The 27,278-nt window shown below is 41.1% G+C and overlaps 1 protein-coding gene across 1 annotated transcript; it reads left to right on the forward strand.

The window, feature by feature from the left end:
- The first annotated feature begins 722 nt into the window (after positions 1-722).
- Positions 723-26,415, forward strand: ACOT12 (acyl-CoA thioesterase 12). The gene is made up of 15 exons (XM_088522114.1): positions 723-873; positions 2,972-3,041; positions 7,331-7,391; positions 8,367-8,468; positions 10,699-10,843; positions 12,675-12,825; positions 15,833-15,952; positions 17,304-17,454; positions 18,411-18,466; positions 18,863-18,923; positions 20,236-20,319; positions 22,522-22,655; positions 24,042-24,170; positions 25,361-25,487; positions 26,261-26,415. The coding sequence occupies exons 1-15, from the start codon at positions 723-725 to the stop codon at positions 26,393-26,395; spliced, it is 1,677 nt and encodes a 558-aa protein (XP_088378240.1). The 3' UTR covers positions 26,396-26,415.
- Positions 26,416-27,278: the final 863 nt, after the last annotated feature.

Here is a 27,278-nt window from a genome sequence, read left to right on the forward strand (position 1 = left end):
AGAAACAAAATCCTTACTGCACTGAGTAACTCTATCTTGGCAAGGGCAGTTGATTAAAATTCAGATTTTCCCTGCTGTTATGTAAAGATGGATCTTTAACAGCATTTAGACAAACATTCAGAGCATAAGTTCATTTCTGTGTATTTTTAAGAAACATGGCAAGCCTGTGGCTGGGACGGCTGAGAAGGAGCCTTACTAGGGCACAAAAAGGAAAAGCTGTTCCGAAAAGCAGCAGTAAAACCAGCGGCGGGCAACATGCCTCCCTGGCCAGCCCGGCCGGGAGCCCCTTCGCTCCAACGTGGCCGCAGACCTGGTGCGACCCGAGCTTGGCGCGACCCAGAACCCGCGCATCGCCTCGGCGGCAGCCCGCGCTCACGACGGCCACGCGGCCCGGCCTCGGCCGCTGGGGAAGGGAGCCCACGGCACGGCCGCAGGTCCTCCCAGCGGCCCCGCTGGTGCCCGGCAGCAGGGAGCGCTCCAGGGCCCGGCTGCCGGGCAGCCAGGGTTGGGGCAGTTGACCCGGGTAAGGAAGAGCCCCATCCACAAGGCGCCGAGCGGCGTTATAAATATTTATAACGCAGGGCCAGCACGTGCGCGGCCCCGGGGGCGCCGCCACCGCCTCCCCGCCGCGCCCGCGGTTACACATTAGCGCGTCGGGGCGGGCCGGGCCGGGCCGCGCTGCCCGGGGACGCCGGCGAGCCGCGGCCGCCGCCGCTGCGGGCATGGAGCGGCGCGAGGCGGCGGGCGGCGCGGCGGGGGGCTGCCACACGGTGCAGAGCTGCCACACCGTGTTCCCGGGACATGCCAACGAGCGCGGCGCGCTCAGCGCTGGGCAGCTCCTCAAGTGGATCGACGCCACCGCCTGCCTCGCAGGTACCGCGCCGGCAGCGGCCGCCGCCATTTGCCCCCCGGGGCCTGCCCCGGCCCCGCCGCCATTTGCCCCCCGACGCCTGCCCTCCCGCAGCCGCGGCGCGAGCGAGGCGCTGCCCCCGGCACCCCCGGTAGCCCCGGGGTGTCTGTGGGATGAAGGGGGCAGCCGCGGGGCCGGGTGGCCGAGGCTGAGAGGGAGCGTGAAGCTGCGGCGAGGGCCGTGGCGATCTTAGGGTTAAAAACAGAGTGGAGGAAAGGAGAGAAAACTGGAGGTACTATGGCAGAACAAACTGCTAACTGAGAACTGACAAAATGTCAGGGAAAAAAGAAAGAAAGAAAAAAAAAGGATACGGTGTGCTTTTGCTTTGGTTTGTGTGTGGTACGAGTTCAGCAATGAAAACTTCAAAAATCCCTGAGCTAACTTGTAGAAGTTCAAGCTGCATCCAGAGCGCTGGGAGTATGCGAGGTGCTGCCGTCGTCAGCGCACGCCGCTGCCAAGCGCGGCTGCATACATTAGCAGCCCATAATCTGCCTTGCGGCGCGCACAGATATATTTGGGAAGCTCGTGCCTGGATGACAGCTCCATATGACGTGGTGACCGTGGTATTCCCGCTGGGTAGGTGTTGCGGCACTCGGTGATGCGCCGCTAGTTCGTATGCTCTTCCTATATGGAAAGAGTTAAGATGCTGTAGAGCCAGTCCCACATAGGAATTGGTACCTACTTCACTCTGGCACACAGCAACTTTCAAGCAAAATCATGTGTTTTCTAGAGACTTTTTTTTCTAATGAGTACTGATTTCTGCCAGGTATTTACCCCTCAGCAGTACTGCACAGACAGGATCCACTGCAGTTGCAGCAGCCCGTTAACTTCATTCCCTGCTCAGAGTAGCAAGACCCGGCTGTTGCCGTTTGCCAGAGCTCCCTTGACTTGGGTTAAGTCCTGATCCTCATCAGCCCTGGATCTGCCACCACAGCTCATCCACCTTTTGTAATCGCTTTTGCTAGATTAGTCTTTGGACAGCACCATTAATTCGTGCCACGGGGTTAATCCTGTTACCCGCTGCGGATATTTTAACACCTTGCCTGGCTTTGCTTTCTTGTGTCGCAGCAAGGTCCAACTGCTAGGCAGGGATTTGTTTGGCTTTAGCACCTTTCCCCGACACTAGCACCAGCTGGTACAGTTGCAGGGGCCTGGGCTTTGGAGCTCGCTCACTTCGTATCCTGCTGCTTGCTCCACTTTTGATGCTATTTATGATCTATCACTTTCCTACTCATCATCTTGCATGACCTGTCAAAGCGGTGTTTCCAGTCGCTTAGTGGTTAGTGCCCCCTTCCTTCACCACAGTTGATTGTGTCTTCCAGACAACCCTACCTGGATTTTGCCCCTCGTGCCTTAGAAGGGAGCTGCTTGGTATCTAATTGAAACAAACAAGCGGTGCTATTTTTTACGATCAACTATTTATTGGGAGATTAAGAACATAGTACAAGTTCTGGTACAGATATTTTGCAATTTTTACAATCAGTCATTTTTAGTTTTTAAAATCTTGTGTGTGTATGTATACTTGTATTTAATCCCTGCCCTTTTTATTGCAAAACTGAGTGCATGTATTTTTATGCTTTAGACTGCTCTGACGGCACTATCAAGCTGTAGATCTTAGGCCGTAGAATATAATCCCTGTGTCTGAGAATCCCTAAGTGACATAAAGCTTCCACATTTGTTTAGTGTTGTCACTTTTCACAGCATAGTGGTATGAGAGGGATTTCAGAGATTTCTGTGTCTCTTTTTGTCCTTCACCATTCTTGTAATCTCGCTCTTATCGATCATTTTTAAAGAAAGATCTTAAATAGTCAGAGCTTTTAAAACAAGGCAGTGTCATTATCCATCTGATAGCAATAAGATATCACTATTATTTCATGATAAATATTGACTCTAATCTTACTGAGTTCTTTTTTAAAGGGTCCACTGCAGGCTTGCGTGGGGGCGTGATCAAAAGTCGAATTGAGAAGTGCCGTGTTTTCATCTTTCCTGCACACATATACAGGTGAATATCTTGCTGCAAGCACAACGTAGTAATTCTGTCTTTGTGTTTCTCTTTTGAAGCTGAGAAACATGCTGGTGTGTCTTGTGTGACAGCATCTATGGATGACATACAGTTTGAAGAGACTGCCAGGTACAAGACCAACTAGTAATAATTAAATGTTTTCTTTTTAGGGATTATTATTGGGCAGAGAGAAACTGAGATATTGTAAAATTTAAGGTAATGGGTCAATGGCCTCCCCAGAGCCCCAGGGCTGTCTTGTAATTGGCCTTCTGTATCTGTGATAGCTTGACCCACCTGGAAAACAGATCAATTTAAACAAGTCCAAAATAAATGTGCTGCTTTGACCCAGCAAACTAGAAGCCAGGTGAGAAACTGATGGCCTAATGATCTTTGGCCCTAGTTAAAATGAGTGCTATGGTTCATTACTTATCTGTTAAATAGCGAATACAGACCTGCAGCAGTTATTGCATGATTTCTTTATTGCTACAAGTGCTCTTTCAGTTTATTTTCAACCATATCATTCTTTCCACTCTTAAAGTTCATGTAACAAAATAGAAACTTTTTGCATTTGAGAACGGTGACTATTTAGTGAACCTACAAGATGATATGGAACTTCAAAAACTGGAACTGTTTTTCATGATTTCCTGAGGGATGTATGACAGTGTGGGAAGAAATGTCAAGTTTTAATAAAAATCTTATCTTAATAGAAAGTGAAAACCATTATCTTGTAGTTAATGCTGAGTTTAAGTGTTTATTTAAAAAACATGGTTTGCTGGCATTTAAGTAAGCCTCTGTGTAATAACTTTGTTACATTGCAGAATCTGGTTTGCTGCCCCAGTGGGAGACAAGCAAAAGAAGAACTAAGATACCTGTTGAATTTCCCCTCAGCCTAACAAACTGGAAATTAGTGAGTGTTTAGGTCAATGCGTAGGTAGGAATGACCTGGTTTCATGGACACAAGCAATTGTCAGGATTGTGAACTGAGCAATATTGGCCATTTGGTGCAGGAGTGATGTCAATTTAAAGTTGTTTGCAATATGTAAGTGTAAAATAAGTGCATGCAGACTTCTGAACAGCAGGATTGTTAGACTAGCAGCCACTGAAAGGAGAAAACTGGCACCAATAAGAAAAGTGAACATGGTCATGCTGAATCTCGAAATCACAAGAGGTTCTTAGTTTCAAAAAACTCAGAATGACTTTTGAAGTTTTTATCTTGAGCATGGCTGTGCTGTGTTTTTATTTTTGTCTTTAGGAAAAAGTCCTTTCTGTGAAAATTGTAATCACAGGGTCCTGCAAATGAAATCAGGGTAATGCTTGTCTTTTCGGCATTTTCAAGCACCAGCCCTACTTCTCAGGCATTTCAAGATTTTAGACCTCAGTAACTTCAGAGCAATTTGTTGTCTTGTTTGAGGGCAGAACTGGACATCTAAAATGTACTGAAAATACTTTTTCTTCTAAATCTATTTCTAAATATGTCTCTGGTTCTACTTTCACTTCTGATACCAATGTTTCATTATTAACAAGAAGTTAGGCAATGAACTATAACTGTGAAGAGTTTTCATCAATTATTTTTCAGCTTCAAGTCAGACCTATCTGTAGGTCTGTAGCTAACTGTATGATTTCATAAACTTTGCCAAATCTTGTTGATTATAGGAACATCTTGCAAAAATAACAGAGAGCTTAAGTAGTACATAGGAAAAATATTTTGTAAGTTACCCGCTGTAAGGTTGTATTCACCTACTTCAGGTTACCATAAATTTTATTTTTAACTACTTTGATTAACTATTTGGTACTTTTCAGTTGAAAAAGATATTTTTCAAGTATCTTTCCGGTTAAAATGGAAAACTGAAATTCCCACAATATTCCTACATATTCTCACTGAAATTCTCACAATGCTGCTCTATATTGCGAAATTCAGTTTTATTCCATGTTAACAACTAAATTCTACTCCCATGTCTTAATGTACAGCAGTTCATTGGTAGTAAGACTGTTGTCTGATTTTTTTTTTTAATACATTTATATGAATTTTGTCAATGCTCTATGTGTAAAGCCTACTCAGTTTGTACTGGCATATTCAGAAGCTCTCTGTGAGTTACAAATGGGCCAAATTCTGTGACTCTTGCCCTTAAATATCCATTTAAATGCCTGAGCTGATTGGCTTCCCTGGCTTAAATAAGTCAGTTTGTGCAGAGTCAGAGTAGCTGATAGGATGTGGAACACTTCATTTGAAACAGCTCCCGAAAGTACATGAAAAGACATTTCTCTGTCATCTTGTCTTGCCGTCTCAGTTCTGACATCTTTATTTTCTGCTATAGCTGTGGATCCCATAGGATTCTACTCTCTGCAATGAAATGGGAATCCAGGCTGAAGGAGTCTAATCTCTGAAGTTCTTGTGGGCTCGACTTCACAGGGTCACATCACACCCAGCTTCTTGCTGTTGTTCTCGACCTGTAGTTTGTGGAAAAGCTTGGCCAGACCCACACTGTGCCCTGTGAGTCTCTCGTGCAGCGCTGTCACGAGAGGAAGGGGAAGAGGCATGGACAGGACTGGATAGATGAGTTTTGCATGGAAGAAGATTGCCCTGTCAGCGTGAGGTGCTGAGCAGGGGACCTCATGGGCATCTGGGAGTCTGGCATCACAACTTGTTTGGCAGAGTGATCCTGACACCCTCTGCAAATGCCCATGGAGACCCTGAACCCTGTCTTTGAAGTAGAGCTTTAAACTCTTCTATTAGTGTGTGTCTTGTTCAGTCATAGAGTTTATCCACTGAATATGATTCCTTCACCCTGTATTTTCATTACCTGCACTGGGATGCTAACTGTAATTCCCTTGAGAGGAAGAGTTCATAGTATTTGATTGAGCTCTGTTTCCAAGTTTTGTATGGGCCTTTTAAAAAAGTCCATAGCTTTAATTTCTTTCCAAGCCTTTATGTAAACATTGCACTGTTGTTCTGAGCATCATCTTTCTGTAGATGGGCCGATAGTTCCCTTAATGTGCAACTTAGAATTAATCATGTTGATGGTCATCGGTTTTCTTTGCAAGTAGTGGTGGAAAAACTCCTCATGAGTATCTTCCTCAAAAGGCAGGGAGAGCGGTGTATCTAGAGATGGTCATTAATCTTTCCTCTAACCTTTTTGTGTTTGTTTGTTTGTTTTTTTTAACACATCTTGTCAAAGGCTTCCACCTGCATTTCTAGTGAGAATGAGAAAGAAAAGATTTCTGTATATTTGATTGTTCCTCTCTGGTGCTGGAAAGCAGCAGGTCTCTTTATTTTCTGCCCTGGTGTTTGATAGTAACTATTTGTTAGTCAAATAAGAAAAGTGCTACCTTAAACATAAAGGTCCTATTCATTGAATTAGGAAGAAATGATAAAGAGAACAGTTTTAGAAATGGAGATCATACAGTGCCAAATCCTCCAAACTGTAAATTTGTCCACTTCATAGATAGTGGACAGTAGTTGGAATTACATTTTATTGTCATGGGTGTAGCTTGCTGCACTTTGCCTGCTTTGGGACTGATGCTTAGCAGTAGCTGAGGTCAGTGGCCTGATGCACAGTTACTTGGGCTGTGGTTCTGACTTACCACATGCAGTGGGTCCTGTTCTGGTCAATAAGACACTGGTCAATGAGGGGAACTGCCTTATTCCCACTGTTTCAGTACTGCATTATGTTAGGTTACTTGGAAGATCTAGAGTTTTGCAGACAAGGGTAATTCTTGTTATCACCACATAATGTGCATTTTGGAAACTCCAGGAGGAAAGAGACAAAGAATTTTTTCAGCTATTTAAATCTATGCAGGTAAAATATATGTAATTTTACATAGGTATTCTGTGTAGGTAAATGGGAAACATTAGACTATAGTTTTGTTGTTCACGGCTGTGCTACTATTCGGATGGAATGGTCATGCTGTAACCCTGCTCTTGTCCAAAACTTGAAAAATAAGCTTGTTTTCACCTTTCAAAGAAGTCAAAGAGCAACTTTTGTTCTGTTGTGATACTTTCTGTTGTGTATGCATCTGTATTTTGCTCATTCTTGCAGCCAGATGTGCTGAGTGTTTTGCTAACTCATGGCAAGATGTCTTTGAGCAAATATAGTCTAGCTCAAATTTCAAGGGGGGATCCAACTCTTACGGACCTTGGGCCTGATCATACGTGGTGTGATGCAGCTCACAGCAAGGTGAAGCAATGCTGGTATTAAGCTCCTGGTTCTAATCTTCACCGAGCACCAGTGAAGCCTGCCCTTTGAAGAACTGTGCTAAACCCTTTTCACTGTGTTTCCAGTGGTCTAGGATGGATATAAACTGATCACAGCTAATGAGATTCTCTCCTAGAGAGAGCACTTTTATTACTAGCACCTTGAGAACCAGGTCCGAACCCCTTATTAAGCTTTGTGATTACAAACCATAACTCTTCTTAACAGGGTTGGACAAGTTATTACCATCAAAGCAAAAGTGAACAGAGCATTCAGTACCAGCATGGAGGTAAGAGAGCATCACTCTTATTCCTAACAATGTTTGAAGAATGGAGAAGGAAGGTAGGAAGGGAAGGTTGTAACAGTGATCAGGTGCTTATTAATTTCAGAAGGAGCTTTGTGCAGATATCTAAACAACATTGCCCCCTAATGAAACTCTGGTTTCATAATTACTTTTATATTTGCATATTATCTATCAGATAACTTGTGGCAGAATGGTAACTGAACCCTGAGGGCTTAACCTCTTTAGCAGGTATAATATACAGGTTGAGATGGTTGGTGTAGGTCAGTCAGGTGAATATCACTGAGATATTCACCAGTGTTTGAACAGTGTTTGGATCAGAGCCCAGAGTCCACCGAATAGGTGGGGCTCTAAATATTTCGGAAATTTCTGGCGCAAAGGTATTTCTCTCAGATGTGTGTGTGTTCTCACTGCTCATATTGTAACAGGCATGGTCATGCAGTGCCTCATCACTGACCTGAAACCAGGATTGAACCATAAGCATCCATCCATTGAACCTGGCATCCATCTCCAGTTTCCATAAGTATTGATAAGAGTGACATGAGCATGTCTGCAGGAGACAGCATACCAAAAGATTTTAAAAATTCAAAAACTAGAAGCTTTCATACATGTCAGATATAAAGCCAAATCTGAATGATTTGTTCTGAAATTTGTACTGTTTAATATTTTACCTTACAAGCAAACTAAACATTCATGTACACCTGTGGTACTAAAATTTTACCAGGGCCCAGAGGATCTTATGATGTTCTGAAATGTTCAGAAATGTTTGACGATAGCATAGTAGTCTTGTCTTTTCTTTTTTCCTTATGTTTTTTCTTTATCTTCTTTTTAATTTTTTTTAGGTGTTAAAGACAAGCCATGATTGATTTGCTAAACACTGCATTGCTTTCTACCATCTCAGCGAACAGTCATGTAATATTTTTTACTTTTTGTCCCCATCTCCCATTACCTCCTTCCTTGTAGGTTGGCATCAAGGTTACAGTACAGGATATGTTGGCTAATGTAGAAAAACTTGTGAGTGTGGCATATGCAACATACGTAGCCAAACCAGTTGGCGGTATAAAGGTATTATTTCTGTTTTGTTTCATGCTTAAAGTTATTGGAAGTGCATTTCTGTGAAATTACCCAACTTTTTTTTTTTGATTGTGAATGCAAGAAAAGCTTGATAGCTCTTTTCTAACCAACAAGAGAAATACAGCACAAAGTCCAGACTATAAAGACTTTTTTTCCCCTGATCTCTGCTCTGAAACTGTTAGCTTTTTTAATTGTCCACACTTTCTCCTGCACTTTCTAGTAGTAGCAGAATGGATGCCTTACTAGGTGGGGATTGTGGTGTTGACAGACATAGGGCAGCAGCACTGGAAGACACTCCCATGATCTGCAGGACCTCTCCTTTTCAGAAACTGATCTACTCACATGTTGAAAACTGCTGGGTTTTTTGTTTTTTTAGTCCTTCACTCTCCTCTTCGAGATAGCTATACCATGGCATCACTCTTCAGACAGGAGATGTTATTTTTAAGCCAGTTTCAAATCTAAATTAATTCATTGCCATTTATGTTAATTATTTTTTGTGCTGATGTTGTTTCTTCACCTTAGTGTTTCCTCCCAGGAGGTGTTAGTAGAAAGCAGTCATAGTGTTGTTTGTCATATTGCTGTACCAAATAGGGACAGTTCTTTTAAAGTTTTCTCACGAGAAAAGCCACATATTCCTCAGATCCTCTAAATATCCCTTTGTATCAAGCACTCTGCTTTATTGAACGTGAAGGACTGGAATTGTATACCACTTCTCACTTTCCTGTCCTGTTTTATGAGTTAAGAAAGCACATCTGTCCTTTTAGCATCCACTGCGGATTGGCAGACAGCAATCATCCTGTGAGCAGTTCAACTATTTCTGTTTTGTCTTCTGCAATTTTTTTCCCCAAAACTAATGCATAGTCTGTTTGTGAAAAGGTTGCAGCTAAAGTGGTTAACCTGAGAGCACTAAAATAGTCCAAAGATTATTTATTACTCGTTAGGCATTGTGTCCGTGACATTGCCCATTTACCTTTTATCCAGATTTCCAGGGAGGTTATTTCAGTATTACTTTGCTGGCAGTTAACTAGGACAGTTAACTAATGCTTAAGACAGGCCTGCCCAAAGGAAACCTGAGAGCAGCTCAAAATGGGAATTTAAAATCTCAGAGAAATGAACACTCCTTTTCAAATGCACCTTTCTGAATGAATGTTCCCAAAGTTGTGCACAGAGCAGCAGAATTATTTGACCATCCAACTCTTTTAACTGAGCCAACTAGAAAAAAAACTTGGAAGCCATTGAGCAGGAACAGAGATTGGGCAAAGAAACTGAAAGAGGTTGAGTGAAGACTCAGAGGCTCAGAATGGATAGCAGCACTGCTTCAGGACACCAAAGATTGTTTTTGTGTGTGTTGCAGTTCCTGTGCTGTATTGCAGAGTTCCTGAGAAGAAGGCCTCGCAGATAAATCCCACAGTGACTTTTCACTGACACCTCTACGAGTGCCTCTGCAGTATTAACTAAATATAATTCTTTCCAGAATCCAGTGTGGGATTAGATTCAGTTTGGCCCTGAACTGCAATGCATGAAATTTGCACCTAAGAAGCAAAAGACCCTATCTTGGCAAAAGAAGAATGTGCATGTGGGCACAGCCAGTATTTAGGGCATAAATCTGTAATGCCAGAAGCTGCATCAACCACCCTCTCAGAAAATCAACATTCCTCTGCAAATAAGTGCTCAGGTAGTCAGGGATAGATGCAACAGGCCGTGTGGGTATGGAGTGAATGCTAGGAGCAAGAGTACCTGTGATGTGAGTGAGAGTGGGTTTTGGGGTACACTTCCCCCTCTCTGTACCACTGCTCAGTGTGCCTGGCTTGCCTTTGCTGATGTGAAAATTTTATGCTCTCAAATTAAGGTTTATTTCCTTTTTTTTTTTTAATAAGAATGATTTTTAACAGCACGTGCTGTCATTCATATGTGCTTTAAGTGCACTTTGTCACTGAGCTGAAACAAATAGTCATGTTATGAAAGTGGAAAGGGGCAGGAAGGTAATGCAGAATCTCTTGAACTTTAACTCTGCTGTTATCAATATTAACAACTCATCTTGGACAGTTGATAGCAAAGGATTGTAGCAAATGCTAATGCAAACTCTTATTCAAACTGTATCTGAAGAGCAATTTTGAGTTCAGAGTGCGCCTTGTTATGATTATGCAACTAAGAGGGTTTTTTCTTTTTTCTTTTTCTTTTTTTTTCTTTTTTTTTTTTTTGTTTGTTTGCTTTTTCATAGATTGAATTGAAACCGGTAACTCTTCTGTCTAGACAAGATCACCTGGAGCATAGCCTGGCTACTGAGAGAAGGAGAATCCGCCTGGACTATGAGGAAGTCTTTCAGAACCTGATGCAGGAAAGCAATAAGGAAGATGGTTGCTGTGGTCAGTACAGAACAGGCAACAAATAGTTTGTGGGTAGCTAGAAGGGAGAGAAACGAACAGTCCAGCCACCTGAGGAGTGGTGGTAGTGAGGTAGTAGTCTCAGGTTGGAAAGGGTGTGCCAGGTTTGTGAGGGTAAGACAGGTATTCTAATATAGTAGTATTTATTTGTATTTCAGAAATTCCGGATTAAAGTGCAGGATTGAAAGCAAAACATGCATTAAATGTGAAATGCAGGTCTTCATATAGGGTATATATATGGCATTTAATGGCCCAAGCAGAATCTTGCAATGTCCAATAACATTAGCTGTAATGTAAGTAGAAGGAATAAATCCATTTGGTTTTATGGCTGTTTCTTTGCAAACACCGAGAGCTGTTGATCATTCTCAACAAGTAGGAGAAAATAGTGACGTTACATTATATAGCGATGAAAATAGGCAGAAAAAAAAATTTAACCCTCTTCAGGACCAAACTTCAGGACCAACCAAGGACCAATTAAAGCTGAGGAGAAACACGTTTATTTCTGGTGGTAATCTCTGTTCTTAAACAACAATTGTACTCAAAAGATGCTGTGCTCAATTACACCTAACTATGTATAAACAACAGACAGTACTTAATGGAGGAAAGAGAAAAACAATTGTAAATATAAATTCTAGTACTAACAATTTAGTAATGTGTAGAACAGAAGAGACTGCTGCAAGACAGTAAGTATTTGATCTCATGGTATCTCTCTCACAGGAAATGGCTAATACCATCAAACAAATAACCACAAACTAATTATGGTTTCCACTGCCTTGCCTGGAAACTTCTGCGAAAGATCTTGCCATTGCTAACACTAATTTAGCTTCTGAAGGATACAGAACAAGCAAAATAGTGGCAAGGGGGAGAGGAAAATAGTGTAGAGGCTTCCAGGTAGCAAATGGTTATAAATTACATCCAGCAAGTGGAGTTTGTCTTTTGTTTCCGTGTTATGCAACAACTTAAATAGGTCTAAAGTGCAAGCGAGTCAGATGTGTCTGCACACACGCAAGCACATAGTATTAGGGTAGGTTATTTAGGGCAAAAATCAAAAGTACATTTCAGGTCAAGCAGCATGCAGTCAAGCAGCATGCAGTGCAGATGAGGGCTCTTTAAATGACTGATACGATCTCATGTTTGAACATAATGTAGCAAAATGTAACCGAAAAAAAGAAAGATGGCTAAGCATTTTAAAGTGGAGCTGGAAAAGTTTAGATAGTGGGCAGCAGTTACTAATTCAGATCAATACTTATCTCTTTAACATGCATGCATCTTGTGTGTTGTTCCTAATAATCTCAAGGTTTGCAGGTAGCAGATTATAAAGTATCACCACACTCTCGTCTTCATTAGACCCATTAGCAGAGGTGCAGATCAAACATGGGGGCCAAAGTCTGTGAAAAGCATTTGAATACAAGATAAGGAATAAACTGCTTTAAATGTCCTTTACAGGTGATGCCTAGCAGCCATAAATGCGTGCTGGGCCACATGGCCCGCGGTGCTCTTGGCTAGCTGAGTTCCACATTACTGCTTCTGACACAGCCTGTTGAGGGCCAGGGGTGGCTAGGAGGGATCACTGTGCTGTTACACACAGAGCCATGCTCTGTCCACACCTCTGCTTGGCAGGACAGAGCAAACTTTCAGCCTCTTGCAGCCTTGGGAAAGGACAGAGGCATTCCATATATTTAAGGATTTTTCTTTTCATCATTCCTGATGCAAATGGTACCTTTCTGTAATGGAGAATTGCTGGGTTTTTTGGTTATGTGACTTATCAGCTGACCTGAAATAAACCATTAATACATTGCAGCGATTTTTTCAGATACTCTTAAAGAGGAAGATGCGGTTTCAACTGAGCTTACTCACGTGCAGAGTATTGAGCTTGTCTTGCCTCCTCATGCAAACCATCATGAAAATGCTTTTGGTGGCCAGATCATGGCTTGGATGGAGACGGTGGCTAGCATTTCAGCAAGGTACTGCTCTGTGTCACAGTCTTTTTGTAGGGTTCTGAGTGGGTGTGTTCCTCAATTTTAAAGTTAATAGTTTCAGCAGGATTTATTTTAAATTACCCAAATCTTTCTGACTTCTCCTCCTCTTAAGACTGCAGGTTACTTTCCTGTTTGTTTGGCACATTTCCTACGGCATCCATTCCTGTGGACCCCAGCCAGCCTGGGGTATGAAATTATGTTTTCCCCTTGTTACACAGTGGCCCAGTGGCAAAAGAGACTGCATTATTTACCTGAAGTTCTGTGCAGACAGTCATCATCAAAAATAGGAGTAGAAACCTGGCCTCCTCATGGTTGGTGCAATGTTTTAAAAGCAGAAGTAATCTTCTAGGAAATGTAAAACTCATAAGGATGCCAAGTCCCACATTCTGTGGGTTGTAATGTTCCAGCAATTTAAAGGGTTTTGACCCTTAAAAAAAAGGTTTTATTTTTCAGGGGAAAGTGCAAAATATTTTTTGTGACCCTTTCTGTTATTGCTTGCCATTATGGCTGAGGCATGTAATCATTTAATTTCTTTCTCTGAAATTGAACTGTTGCTTTTTTCCTCTTTCTTCTTGGGCTCTATACAAAGCTTCTTTGTAAGTAAGACTTGAGTTTCGGTTGGAATTCTCCTTGCATGCCAAATGACCTAATTCACTGCAGGGATTTTAGACATGTTTTCGTTTTTTAACTTTAATAATTAAATGTCTTTCCCATTCATTATTCATGTAGTTTTGATTTGTAGCTAGTAGTTGTACTGATAACAACAGATTTTCTGTAGTGGTTGGATAAACAGCTCTTTTTTTTATTAACAACAGAATGCACTGACCTTACCCCCATGTGTAATTTCCCTGACTTCAAAGGCAATGTTTCTGATTTGGGCCATAATCTGACCCGTAATATTTACCTTTTTTTCATTTGATAAATTTGACCTAGTGAGAGGCACATTTAGGTTTAAAAACAGGAAGGAAACATCAACAAAGCAGGCAGTGAAAATATTTTCTTTGAAACTATGAATGTCAAACATGGTTTGTTGTGTTGCAAATATCAGGAATAATAGGTGATGGCAGTGACTGGATGAAAACAGAGATTTTTTATTTGAGAAATAGCTAGTTTCACTACAGTCCTTTTTTGAAGCAACTCACAATTAGATCTGACCTTTGGAGGTGCCAGTTAAGAGTTGCTATGGCCACAGATTCTCATGGAGGAATGGTGGAGGAGGGGTAATTCTTGAAAAATATATTTCTAAGAGTATTTTAAAAGTTATTTCCCCACCCACCCATCCCTATAACACTTTTTTAGCTGGACAGTAATTGAACATCTTACAGATCTGCCCTTTCTTGATGTTTTACACTTCCAGTAAAAGTATTCACAGCTTCGTTTTTCAGGAAAAACGTACTTGATATTTAGTCTAGACTTCCCTTTTGTCCCTATCTTATTTTCAGTCATAAAATGTTTGCATTTTTATTGTGAATGTTTTAAATGAGGTCAACATTTAGCATTTTAAATAAGAAGAGCAAATTATTCTTAATGAAATTACAAAATCATTTGAATGTATAAGTCTATTAACAAATCGCACCAGTCAATTAATTAGCTACAGATAATTGTGCACACTTAACAATACCGGTACATTAGTTTACAGAATGCAATTGAGTTAAAAGCTAAGAACACCACAAAATTGTATTTTCCAGTTTAAAAGTGCACAGTGAAAATCTATTTCCATGTACATGCACGATTCTTACAGGATTTTGTTTACATGCATGAGGGTAAAATGTATGGTTTTTTTTCAAAGACTAAAAATAAATGGCATTATTTTATATTGTCTTCTAATTATGTGATGCACAGAGATGCACAGATGCACAGATCCCAATTAAGAGTGTGGCTTTGGTTTCACTTACACTGCTGCTTGCTCTGAAGAGCTTGCAAACTCTTAGGCTGTATCTACACTGCAGATATCTTCTGTCAGGGCTATAAATGTCAGAGAAGTGGAAGATCAGTGGAATTCCTTAGTGTAGATGCCATAACATTGCAGGATTATTCTTTTAGCAGTGTAGTTGGGATCAGGAGTGTGTCTTTTTTTCTTTTACGATACTGGTCCGAAGAGCATTTTTCCTAGTACAGTCTTGGAAAGGGCACTCTCCTGGCAGAAGAAATCATTTATACTAGTCCAGTAAAGTCTAACTAGGGTGGCTACAGCCTATATTTTTGGTCGTTCAGAGAGATCCATAGGATAACTTTGCTGAACCTGGCTGCTTATGATTGAATGCTGTACAGGATCAGTTCTGAAATGAGAGACGGGTGACTGCATGCAATATGCAGTTGAAAGGACAAAAGAAACAAAAATATTAAGATTTGCCTATATTTAATGCACCACTTTGTCCTGATCTTTTAAAATTTGGTCAATAATTCTGGGTTTATAGATTGATAAGGAAGCCATTCAACATCTTACTGTTCCTTTGTGTGTTCAGGAAACCAGAAACAATTTGACAAACAAGCAGAAAATTACAAAATATTAAGAACTGACAGACTGAAATTTCTGCTGCTTGAACAGTTTTTCTGGTGCTGAACATTTCTGCTCAGGTTTCTTCAATAAAGTCTTTATGATCTGACATCTTTATGTACTGAGCAATACCCTACTCCCCATGCAGTCGTATGGAAATTAATGAAACTTCGTGAAGCAAGTAGCTACTCTATAGGTAAGAGATTTGTGATCTGTCTCCAAAAGAAGGTAGTAAAAAGCAGTGAGAATTAATTAGTGATTGTAAAGTGTGTTGAAGACAAAACAGCATGACATAAGTAGTATTGTTATGTTTGAGGCCCAAATTATATGCTGTTGGAGTTGAATATGTTAACTGTATTTCCGTGGGTTGTGGAAGGGATTAGTTATACACTGATCTTGGCTGTGCAAAACCTGTTGCTGTAATGACTACCTTCTGCCAACCCAAGAAAGGGTTTTGCAAGACTGTGTTTTGCTCTGTGTCTCTTCTGCTTTCAGCCGTCTTTGCCGTTCGTATCCCGTCTTGAAATCGGTCGATATGTTTAAGTTCCGGGGACCATCCGTTGTTGGTGACCGCCTAGTCTTCAATGCAATTGTGAACAACACATTTCAGAATAGGTAAAGGTATTTGTACTTCTTGTGTTTCTTGGCTTCTCCAGCACCAACTTAACTGCATGTTTTAGGTTTTAGCCGTCAGTGGGCTTTGCCTTATTGAATGAAAGATATTTTTTTAACTTTTCTGAGTGAAAGTTTTCTAAAAAGTATTTTAACTTTCACTCTCGAAATATAAAGATTTTTCATAGCCTAATGCTCATCCTGCAAATTCTGATGCCAGACTTCAGGGTTTGTAAGGAAACATTTTGCTGTTAGGCCCTTGAGTGATCAGAAAGCTACAGCCTGTGGCCAGGCCCTTCCTGTTTGGTCATTGTTGCCAGTCTGGGGTTCGTGTTTTTGCTGGCGTTTGGCAAAATTCACGCTGTTTTGTTTTTTCTTCATGGTCTGAATGCATGCAGGGCTGAGTCTTTGTCAGTGGCCGTTTGAAATAAATGGCTACAGCCTAAAGCCAACCTGCCTTATGGAGGAAAGGTGTGGAGTAGGGTCATTGTAAGAGTGGAACATGCATTTGGGGAAGCTAAACACCTGTTCTTGGGATTCAGTTGTGACTTCTTACCAGTCTTCTGCAGATTCTGACTGCTTATGGTTACCAGCTTTTTCTCTTTCCCATGCATATGTGCTGACTCCTGTGCAGATTTCAGACTTCTGTTGTGTTTGCACCACAGAGAATAACTCCCCCCAACTCTGGCAAAGGAACTGTGAGTTTGGCACTAGTCTGCTGGGCTGGGAGTCATTCCCAACCACGGATATGGTTCTTTGGGCCAAGAGAGGACCTTTGGGCCTGCACCTCGGCAGTGATACAACTTACATTGAGCCCTCTTCCTTCAACCAGGCCCTACTCTAGAGCAGCAGGACATAGTCACACAGGTCATGAACCTGGAAGGAACCAGGAAGACAAGACACAGAGGCACAAGAAGAAGCAATCACTCCTCCCACCTTTGTGGGACAAACACTGTCCTGGCATAGCTGTTCTGTGGCTGCTTTCACTGTAGGCATGTTTGGTCCTGCCCGAGGGCTAGCAGGACACCTTCATGCTGTGCATCTGCAGAATGTCAAATCGATACCATCTTGCTGACTTTTGCTGTCTCTCCTCAGTCTGCTTGTTGGTGTTTGCATTTTGCTGCTTAGCTCCCTTTCTTCTCATTTTACTAGCACTATTTATATGGAGCCACCTTTTATTTCACTTCTGAAACGTGTCTGTCCAGACTGAGTAGTTTATTTCCTGTGCTACAGAATTTATTTGATTCAGACTTCCTGCACCCATGAAGTCTGAAGCAGTCCTGCTTAGTATGTCTCAGGGCTACTACTGCATCACTTATAGTACTTCAATAATTAATTTAAACTCTAATTTCAGTGTGGAGGTTGGTGTCCGTGTTGAGGCTTATAACTGTGAAGAATGGATCAAGGACCAAGCACGGCATATTAACAGCGCTTTTCTCATTTTTCATGCTGTAAATGACAAAGGAGAGCTGCTCACCTTCCCCAGAGTTAAACCTACTACAAAGGTCAGCTCTCGTTCTCGGAAGCAGGGTGAATGTGTATGTGGGATTACGTGGTCCAGCCCAGCAGCCTGCATGTCACTTAGCCAGCTACTGACAGCCTTCTGGGAAAGGCAAGGACTCAGCAAGGCAGTGCACTGAAATGCATCTTCTTGGGGAAGGCACAGCCTCATTTAGAGGGCTGAGAAAGCGTCCCAATGCAATGTTTGCCTTTGAGAATTTTGTCAGACTTCAGCCATCTGAATCCGAGTAGTCTGGTGGAGAACAGTCTTTAGATGATTGAAAGAGAGGATGAATCTGTGTTTCGGAAGCACATGTCTGTACTTCCAGGTCTGATACGATTTCCACTGACTGCAGAGGATGCCAAGAGAGCAAGAAACTGACTGAAGCTCTTAAGGGTTAAGTGGATAAAGTTACTTTTATAAACTCTTACTAAACACACGAAACAGGATTAGTTAAGAAGTCGATGGGAATCCCCTTCCATGACCGAGTGGACTGTCTGGTTCTTGAACATGGAGATTTCCCTGCAAATGGTTCAGTAAGCACTCAGAGCGGTGCAAATACTGTTGTTGAATTGTGTGCTTTTTTGTCACCTGTCATTAACATATTGGTCCAATTATATGATTTTTGAGAGCCTGCATAGACAAGGATTATTTGAGAAGAACAGACTGTTCTGTGAAGCACTGGGACTAGGACTAAAGTACTAGGATAGTGCTGCTCTGAGGATACTTTCCTGCTGGATTGATTTGCCAACTTAAGGGATGTTGTCAACTGAAGTCACTAACTCTGGATACACTGAGCAAAGTGCAATGTACAGTGTTCAGCTTATTTTTAATACCTCTCTGGGATTTGTCCACTTAGAAGAAATATTTTTAGTTGTTGTTCAGTTGTACAAAAGTGTCAAAATAGAATGTGCCCTAATTTAATCAGGTTTATCATTGTCTGCTTTTCTTTTTGCAAAGGATGGCATGAGGCGGTATCGTGGGGCTATTGCACGAAGGAGAATTCGACTTGCCAGGTATGGCTGGGTTACAAGTAGAATTTGATTTTGAAAAGTCTTCAATTTTTAATATATTCTCTGGAAAAGCAATTATTTGCTAAGTTGTCAAAATCTGCTCAAACATACTTGTTGCACTGCTTAATTTTTCAAATCATTTTGCCTAAGTTGCCTTGAAATCATTAGGGGCTATTCCTCTCCTCAAAGTCAATAGTTAGCTCTTGGCTGGAGTGTATTTTGATTTCCCCTTTGTTCTTGAAGAGAATGGGTGTTTTGCATATATGTCTTACAACTGAAGACTGAGTATGAAGTATTTAGAAGCCGCTTTAGCCTATAGAAGTGACTGTTATTAGCACATTATTGGCGAAAGTGCAAGAACTAATTAATGCTACTATTTTCTGTTGAACTTTGTTTTAGAAAATGTATGCTTTCTGCTAAGGAAGTCATGCCTTCTGATCTTTGGGATAGAAGCAACCAGGTAATCTTTAGACCATGTCCTGTTGTCTGCCTGCATAAAATGATCCATTTGTACACATTTTGGGTGTGCACAACAGTTGTACAGATTTTGGCAGTTTCCATTGTACTTAAGAATTGCGGTAATTATGGAATAATGCATAAATGTGTAATTAGATAAAGTTTATTTTTTCTTCTGGGAAAAAAAAAAAGTCAAGAGAGTAGATACCTCAATATCAGATGTTACCTTGAGTTTAATACAAAGCATAAAAAATGTCTCTAAGATAGAATCTGCAAATTGTTTTAACAAGTTGCCCTACAAGCAGGAGAACTAAAGAAGACAGGTTTCCTGCAGATGTACGTTCCAGTGTCCTGTCTTTGCCTTTCCCTGTGGCATCAATTCCAGTGTCCATAGCTCCTCTGTGTCCTTTTTTCCTTTGTTGCGGGGCAAGGCAAAGTGCATGGACTGACTAGTCCAGAGTTGTGTGCGAGCTGATTTGCCAATCATATGAAGCTGACCAGAATGTTTTAAGAGAGGAATTTTGCTGTCAGCAGCTCCCAGAAATGCTTCTGCATCTTTTTCTGTTATTTCTGAAAGTAAGCGAGTAATAGTTGGAGCTTTATAACGCAGGAAGTGAATCTCTATTAGCAGTGGCATCACCAGTAAAGTTTTAATCCTGTGAACACAGATTTTTTTTTCTACCAGAAAATGGACATGAACACAACGTTAAAAATTGAGTTTTCAAATTTATTTAAGATTAAATGGATATATGTCATTTAGGACTTCTTAAGCTATACATCCTTTTGGTACAACATGTAAATTAGAGCTCTGCCCATGGAAGTCAAGCAAAAACTTGCTTGACTTGCTTATTTGCAATCTCTGGGCTCTGCGCAAAGCCCCTGCCAAGGTACACCACAGCTTGATAGAATGGAGAGGTTAATTTGCTAGCTGATTGTAATTACTTATGAGAGGAAAAAAAACAAAAAAAATTCAAAACCATTAGTTTAGTGCCGCAGAGGTTACCTGTATTATCTCTCTAGTGGTCACAGTTTTTCTGCTCTGCTTTATAATCAGAGAAGCCCAAATTAGAATTTTGTTGTTGTTGTTTAATTAGGGTTGTTTTGCCATCAGCCATGTAAGCACATAATCTAGCTATTGGAAGTATTTAATTCAGAAACTACTGGACTGTGTTTTCTGGAAGGAAAACACTTACGGGGAAAATACACATTTATTTCTGATTCAGGGGTAATGATAGAAAAATAGCATCTCATCTCTGAAATGCTTAGTAAAATGTACCTTTATGTCTTTGTTTTCAACAGTATTTTTTATATTTCAGGCATATTTGAGTTACAGCAATATAGCCACGCTGGCACGCCTGGCAGCAAAACCTGGATGGGAAATAACTAGTACCCTGGATAATGTAAGTTGAAGAATTGTGGAATAGCTGCATGGCCACTTTAGTTATGTTTCACCATAAGAGTTGGGTGAAGAAAAGCAACATTTTACACGTGTAAATAAATTCATTGGCTCAACAGTATTTGGTTTATTGTGGCTAGGACTGAAGAGCCAAATTCCTAGGCTTTCCCTGAAAGGCTGGAAAGCACTGTGCAGCTGGGAATCGTGGTGGCCCTCTGAGAAGGTCCCGAATGGCTGGTAGAACATGGTAGAACATAGGGCCCCAGGAGCTCCTCCGCTGGGCTTGTTGAGCAACCACACTGGACAATGTAAAACACAAGCAAGCAAAACACTGCCTCGTTTCTGTGAAAAATTAAGTGCTTCTGATGTTTCACTAACTTGATTTCATCAAAACACCAAACTTAGACTATCTCTGCCTAGGCAGTGAGATCTGTTGGGCGTCTCATCACTGTGATAAACAGAATGTGTGTGGCAGTCTGTAATGTGGTGCCTTTACCAGCTTTACAGAACAGGAGATGCCTCTAAGCAGTAGGCATTATCTTGTGGTGTTTTAAATGAATACAAGCTGTTCATATGCTATCACTCCCTGCCTTCTCAGAAGACCACTTGACTCTCTTTTTTTCTATGCATATTTTTCCTTTCCAAAAGCCAGCAAGGAAGATGACTGTCTGTTCATGGATCAATGCTACAAGCTTAAAATCCCTGAGAAATCATACATGAGGCAGTTGCAAAGCACACGTTTGCTGTTACGGAAAACAGTAGCAAGAAAACTTTAACAATTGAGAAAAAGCAATTTTAATGCAGTTGCAGTGCATATTTTCCAAACTTCAAAGAAAATCTGTTAAGCTTTGATTCTGAAATGTACTCAGTGGCTAGCAGATTACTTTATGAACACATAGATTCTGAGATTTTAGAGGAACTGGAAGGGACTTAAGATCTTTTAGTCTCATCTCCTGCATATTGCAGGCTTTACCTGTCCAGCATCTCCAGCAAAAGTTATGCATGTCCTTGGATCTCTGATGCTAGTGTAGATGCAGCCCCAAGGAATGCTGCTTGCTGCACTATGCTGTTTCCTTGGCCATTCAGGCCAGCTCGCCTCCTGCCTGTCTCTGTTCTCAGGTTAAAATTTGAGTCCATTAATTTTAAGCATTGTAGCATTTCCTTCTACCTATCTTTTTCATTATGCAAGACTTATGAAACATGCCAAGCCCTCTTCTTGCCAGAATTTTGTGTATTTTGTTATGTACAGGTTCTCCCCTTTAAATTCTCTGTCGTGGGTTTCAGACCTAAATCCTGGTGGTAGGAACTGTTGTTTGGTTGGGTTTTGTTCTGCTTGAGTCCCCTGCACGGCAGCTACACCATTTCATCCTGCGTGGCCTCCCTGCAGCTCCTTCCTGCTCGCGCTGACACATCCAGTGGATTCTGCTCAGAAATTCTTAAACTTCTGGAAAGCTTCAAGTAACTCTCACGTCAGAGGAGCCAAAATATCCTCCTTTCCTTTTTGAAAGTTGTGCTTTGCCTCCCCTTGCATTCCTGTATTTATGTGGCTTCACTTGCTTGAGGGTCAGGTTATAAAAAGGTAGGATTCTGGACAAATGTCTACCTAGGTTTAAAGTCTGATCTCTTGTCACCAGTCACTGCTGCCAAATTTACAAAAAGCAACGCAGGAAGTGGTCAGGTTTTAGATTTGGAGGACTGACACTTTTGTAAGACTCTCTATAACGGTGCTGAGAGAAGACAGTTCTTTAATTCCTAAGTAGATCTGCTGTTGTTTATGAAAGTGATGCTTTCTGCATGGTCCTGTCTTTCAAGACAGAATTAAAATACACTGAAATAATTCTCGAATCTTTCTGAGACATCTGCAGTTTGGAAGGTGTTTTCGGAGCACATGCATGTAGAATGAGGAAGAGGTTGTACCAACCTTTCATTCTCATCTGTCTCCTGAGATGAGCAGAGCTCGGCTAACCTCACTACATGCAATTAAAACTGTGTGATCACTCAGTGCTATCAGTGTGTTTGATTTTACATTGTGCTATATTTGAATGTAAAACTAATCTTGAATACCCATCTGTCTCTCATGTCAGATGTAGTCTCACATGTACTCTTGAGAAAAATCTGCCTAAGCCAGAGATGTATAACATTTATAAATGTTAAAATATTTATAGCTATCATTCTTTGTTTTTAATATATTGTTCATTTATTTTAGATAAAAATATGGACTCATGAGGAGGGTGATGTCTTGTCACTCAAAGTAGAAATGCAAGTGAAAGTACCATCAGATGTTGCTTTCTCCCTTCTGTCTGACTTCACACGCCGCCAGCAGTGGGACAAACATTACTTGTAAGTAGAACTTATCTTTTCCTTAAGACTGTTTGAATCCACTGACAACTAACCTTTCTGATACAAACGTTTTTTGAAATGTTGACACTTTTCTACCTAATTAAGAAGAAATTGCTCTAAGAAGTTGACATTAAAGATTCATTAGTCGAAGTGTGGATAGGTTTTCCCTTAACAATAAAATCTAATTTCTCCTAAACCTGCTTTATAAAAATAAGGTTGCCCTGGACTGTCAAAAAAGAGAACTGCAAAAAATTTAATACCTTGTGTTAAAATGAAAAAGGTTTCTTGCCTAAACATATGTATGTTAAAAGGGTTAATGTGAGTTAGGTTATCTATTACTTAAACTGGATATACATTGTCAGTGCTCTGTGTAAGAAAATGCAGAGCTTGGACTCCTTTCAGTTTGTGTCCTTTGACTGAGTAAGAGAGTTGAGCATCGGCATCCCAAGGTGAGAAATCAAGAAATGAGGAGCTTCAGTACTCACTTTTTAAGAAAATTGACATCTTACAAGTGTATTTGAGTTGCAGTGGACTTTAGAATTGCTTAAAGATGGCTTTTAATTTGCTTTAGATGGTGCAGATTAATGAGTGTTGAGAATTCATGTAAGTTTGATTAAGGTGATAAAAATAGGCCTAGGTAAATAGTCTCATTAAGGACAATCTTCATTGGTTACTCATTGAATCTCAGCAGATTTTTATCAGAGGGTGAGAGTAAATGAAAGCTTAAAGGAATCTGAAAATTTAGAGGCTATGCTGAATTCAAGGCTTATTAAAAAAAAGGAGTTTGAAGAAATGTTATGTTGCTTTTCTGTATCTAGGTTTCTTAGGACTAACATGAAGCCCAGTTAGCTGGTCAAAACAGCATTTCAACTTAGCATTCTTGTTGCTGAGGCACTAGAAGCTGGGGTAAATTCTGAGTTAGACTTTCTGCAGTGAAAACTAGGAGGCAGCAGTCGCCACTTCCAGTGCAGTGAAAGAGCACATCCTGCCTAGTTGGCCTGTCCTGAACAGAGCAGAATACAATTTGGAATAAAATTCAGTGAAGATGCTTAAGATGAGGAAAACAGCGTTTCAACCATTCAAACAAATGTGTCCTGTCTTTCCGGTGGCATGTCAGGTAGACAAATGTGGTCATTTGGCAAGTGCTAGAGGCAGACTAATTCCCAACAGGAGTGGGCAGTAGGCAAAGGATATGTTGTTAGTAGCTGGCTCCAACACCTTGCAGCCCTTTTAAAAGATTCTTTGGGACACAGAGGCGGTGTCAGATGTAGCACTCCAGAAAAGCTCAGTCTCTCACTCTCTGTTCCACTCTCTTGCTCACTGTTTGAACATGAAGAGAAGTTACTGTACATCAGGTACTACCCGAGGGTGTCAAATGTCTTGCAGAACTTGTGAAGTGCTACAGGCTTTAAATGAAGATGAGAAAATTTATTACATAACATCTCCAGCCGTGACTGGTGGTAAACCTAATGACTTTGTGGTTCTTGTGTCTCGAAGGCAACCCTCTAAACCCAGGTGAGTGTGCAGTTTCAGGTGTGGCTGTGCGTGCTTTGGGACAAGTTTTTATTACTGTTGACCTCTATCTTGGGTCTGTTCCTGGGTGGCAAAGATTTTATGTTATTTTTTAAGAAATTGGGCGAAGCAGTGATATTATGCTGCACAATATGGATGCCTGAATTTGCAAGACCTGATTTGCTTTGTGTTGTGAATATGTGAAGAAATCAGCTAAGAGCATTACACATGTGTATCATAGTCCAGCATTGCTTCTTTGATAGTGACTCTTTGGGAGCGTTATCAGGATAAAAATAAGCCAGAGTGTCTTCAAATTGGCAAATTGGGGAAATAAATGCATGTCCTAGACAGAGAGAGGCTGTCAGTGTGCACGTGACTGGGAGTTTAATTTCTTTTTAATCCCATTTAATGTAGTTCTGAGTATCTTCTTATTCAAGGAAATGCCTGGCCTTTCCTGAAACCTGTGAGTGTGAGACATTTGTTGTGTCAGTAAATTTCATCACTGAATTTCATTTAAGAAGTGCCTCGATTAGTTTAACATATATTGTTTTTACCTTTTCTTTAAATATTAGTTTGTTCTTACATAATGAAGTATGAATAAATGGGACCATTTTATCTGCCTCATGCTTACTCTTTTTTTCTTTGTTTTCTCTTTATTCTTCATGTTTTCAGACTTCAGCCTATTAACAGAACACCGCTCTTAGGTAGTATTCTGCACTGTGCTTTTTTCCCCGCTTCTGAGAACTGGGTTGTGTCTGCCTTTGCTGAGAGTGTCCACTAAGGATTGCTAAGGTTCTGAATCCCTAGACCTGGTTCCAGATAAATAAAGGGGATGGTGCAGCTAAACAAGCGCAGGAGACAAAATCCACTGGCTCTCTTTTTTTCCCCCACATACTTCATCTTCACTAACACTTTCCTCTGGCCCTTTTTAGTCCCTGTGCACCACTCCCTGTCTCTTTTGGGCACTAATATCCCATCTTACCGCTGGATTCCTGCCTATTAGGTCAGCAAGGGCCATGGCTGCTCAGCAGCATTAGGGAGTTTGTTTGCCTTCATATGAAAATGACAGCTTTAGTGTAGCTATTCATATATTTCAATGTAAAGAGATTTCATATTCTGTTGTTGTGGTCCTTCACATGTCTTTGTTCAACATTTTGTTGAGGAGATGTTTGATTCTCGTGCTTGCCCTGCAGTGAACCCTTCGTAGTAGCTGTGAAGTCGGTTACCCTGGCATCCATGCCACCTTCCTCAGAGTACTGCAGGACTGAAGTCCTTTGCGCTGGATTCCAGATCTACAGTGAGAGCAGCAGCTCGTGCACGGTGAGCAGCTCGGCAGACCTCAGTGTCCTCCCCTTCTTGGGGTGTTCTACGCACATGTGCTCTCATTTGAGCTGAACTCTGGTGGAGAAAACAGTAACGCAGCAGCAGAAATGAGTTGATCTCCCCAGAAATCCCACAACGTAGGATTTATCTAGCCCAGCTTGGGCCATGTGCAAGGTAGGGTGGATAATTGAGGTAGATCCTGGAGACACTACTACAGGGTAGTTCATTCAGCCCTAAAATGATGCTTCCAAAAGGTCTGAGTTAGACTGGTCTCTGGTGGCGCCTGTGTCTCTTTACTGGCTACAGAGAAAACCCAAGGAATCAGTTCAGACTAAATGCTTAACTTTTATGTGTCAGAAATTATGCAAGCAGAATCCTATCCCTAGGCAAATTATTGTTTCTCCCTCTGTTTTTTTCCAATGGTAAGTTATAACTTTTTCATTTAACAAAATATACTTCTGAAAAAATAATCTGCAGTGCCCAGTGAGTGTGATTCTTTCCAAATCACATCTTTGTTCATAAAACACACATGGGCTTAATGTTTTTTGCTGCACTGCTGTATGCAATCACCTACGTTCTTGAGCACCTAGTAGGAGTGAAGACACTAAGATCACTAAATTACTGCAAGAAGAAGTCATGCTGTTTGCTTCAGTTTCATAGTGCTCTTGTTCTTACCCTGAAATACTTCGATAGTCATGTAGGTGGTGCAAAAACTGGCTAACTGTTGCCATCTGTATGCTTTTTAGCTTCACTTACTGTTGCTTAAACAGGTGTGTTACTTCAATCAAGTGACATCAGCTATTCTGGCTCACTTGGCTGCGAATCTGACTGGCTCATCAAAATCCATAGAGGACACTGCGATAGCGTGTATGAAGTTCTTGGAGCTGGAAGGCAGCAAGGACTGAAGCGTGGAGTCCTCTTCAGAAATTTGTTTGTGAGAGATCAGGTGGTACTGGTTTAATTTCCTGCGTAAGTGTTGATCATTGTTCTACAGGCTGGTTATGTTGGGTCATGTAGATGATTTTCAGTGTGAGCCTCAGAATATTGAGTACCTGCACTTCCTGTTGATTTAGGATTTGGCCTTAGGCTCTAAATTCAACCTCTTAATTTTAAAAAGATGAAAGATTCTGCTCTTAATTGCATTAATTTATTTTGCATAAAGAGGCAGACTTTGGCCCAGTAGGTCTGTGTATCATGAGACTATGTCACCATTGTATGATGATTATTGAACCTAACGCAATCCAGACAGTGGTTAGACAGAGGTAGTTACTGATTTTGCTTAGCAAAAAGAATTGGTGCAACTACACAACTTCCTGTGCTCTGGTCTGGCTGCTTGGGACCTTGCCCAGGTGTTATGTAAGTGTATTAAACTGCAGGAAGTGAAAGCTCTTAGTCTTAACTCAGATCCTTTGGTTTTGGTGTAAATAACTAGGCAGGGTGACAGCAGCTTTATCACTGGCTGATGTGTTATAATCCTAATACTTTACAAGCAGAGAAAAACAAATGAAGAACAGTAATAGCACTTTATTCCTTACCTGGTAATGTTTACTTATCTGTGACTTCCAATAAATCAGTGTTTCTCAGGTTACAGATCCGTTGTGATTCCTTTTGCCAGTCTGTCTGGAAGAGCTGCAGCATTGGTTCCAGAAAAACTGTTAAGTAGCAATATTGGGGGAGTTGGCCTCCTAAAACAGTTCTCCCATAAATGAGTAAATGCTAGAAATTTTTGTGCAAGAATGCTATGTTAGCATTGAGTGAATATGAAGTAGTAATAACGTCCAATACATC

The sequence above is a fragment of the Tinamus guttatus genome, unplaced genomic scaffold, assembly GCF_059628265.1.
Source record: "Tinamus guttatus ecotype Peru unplaced genomic scaffold, ASM5962826v1 Tinamus_guttatus_pri_ptg000149l, whole genome shotgun sequence".
In the NCBI taxonomy this organism is placed as follows: domain Eukaryota; kingdom Metazoa; phylum Chordata; class Aves; order Tinamiformes; family Tinamidae; genus Tinamus; species Tinamus guttatus.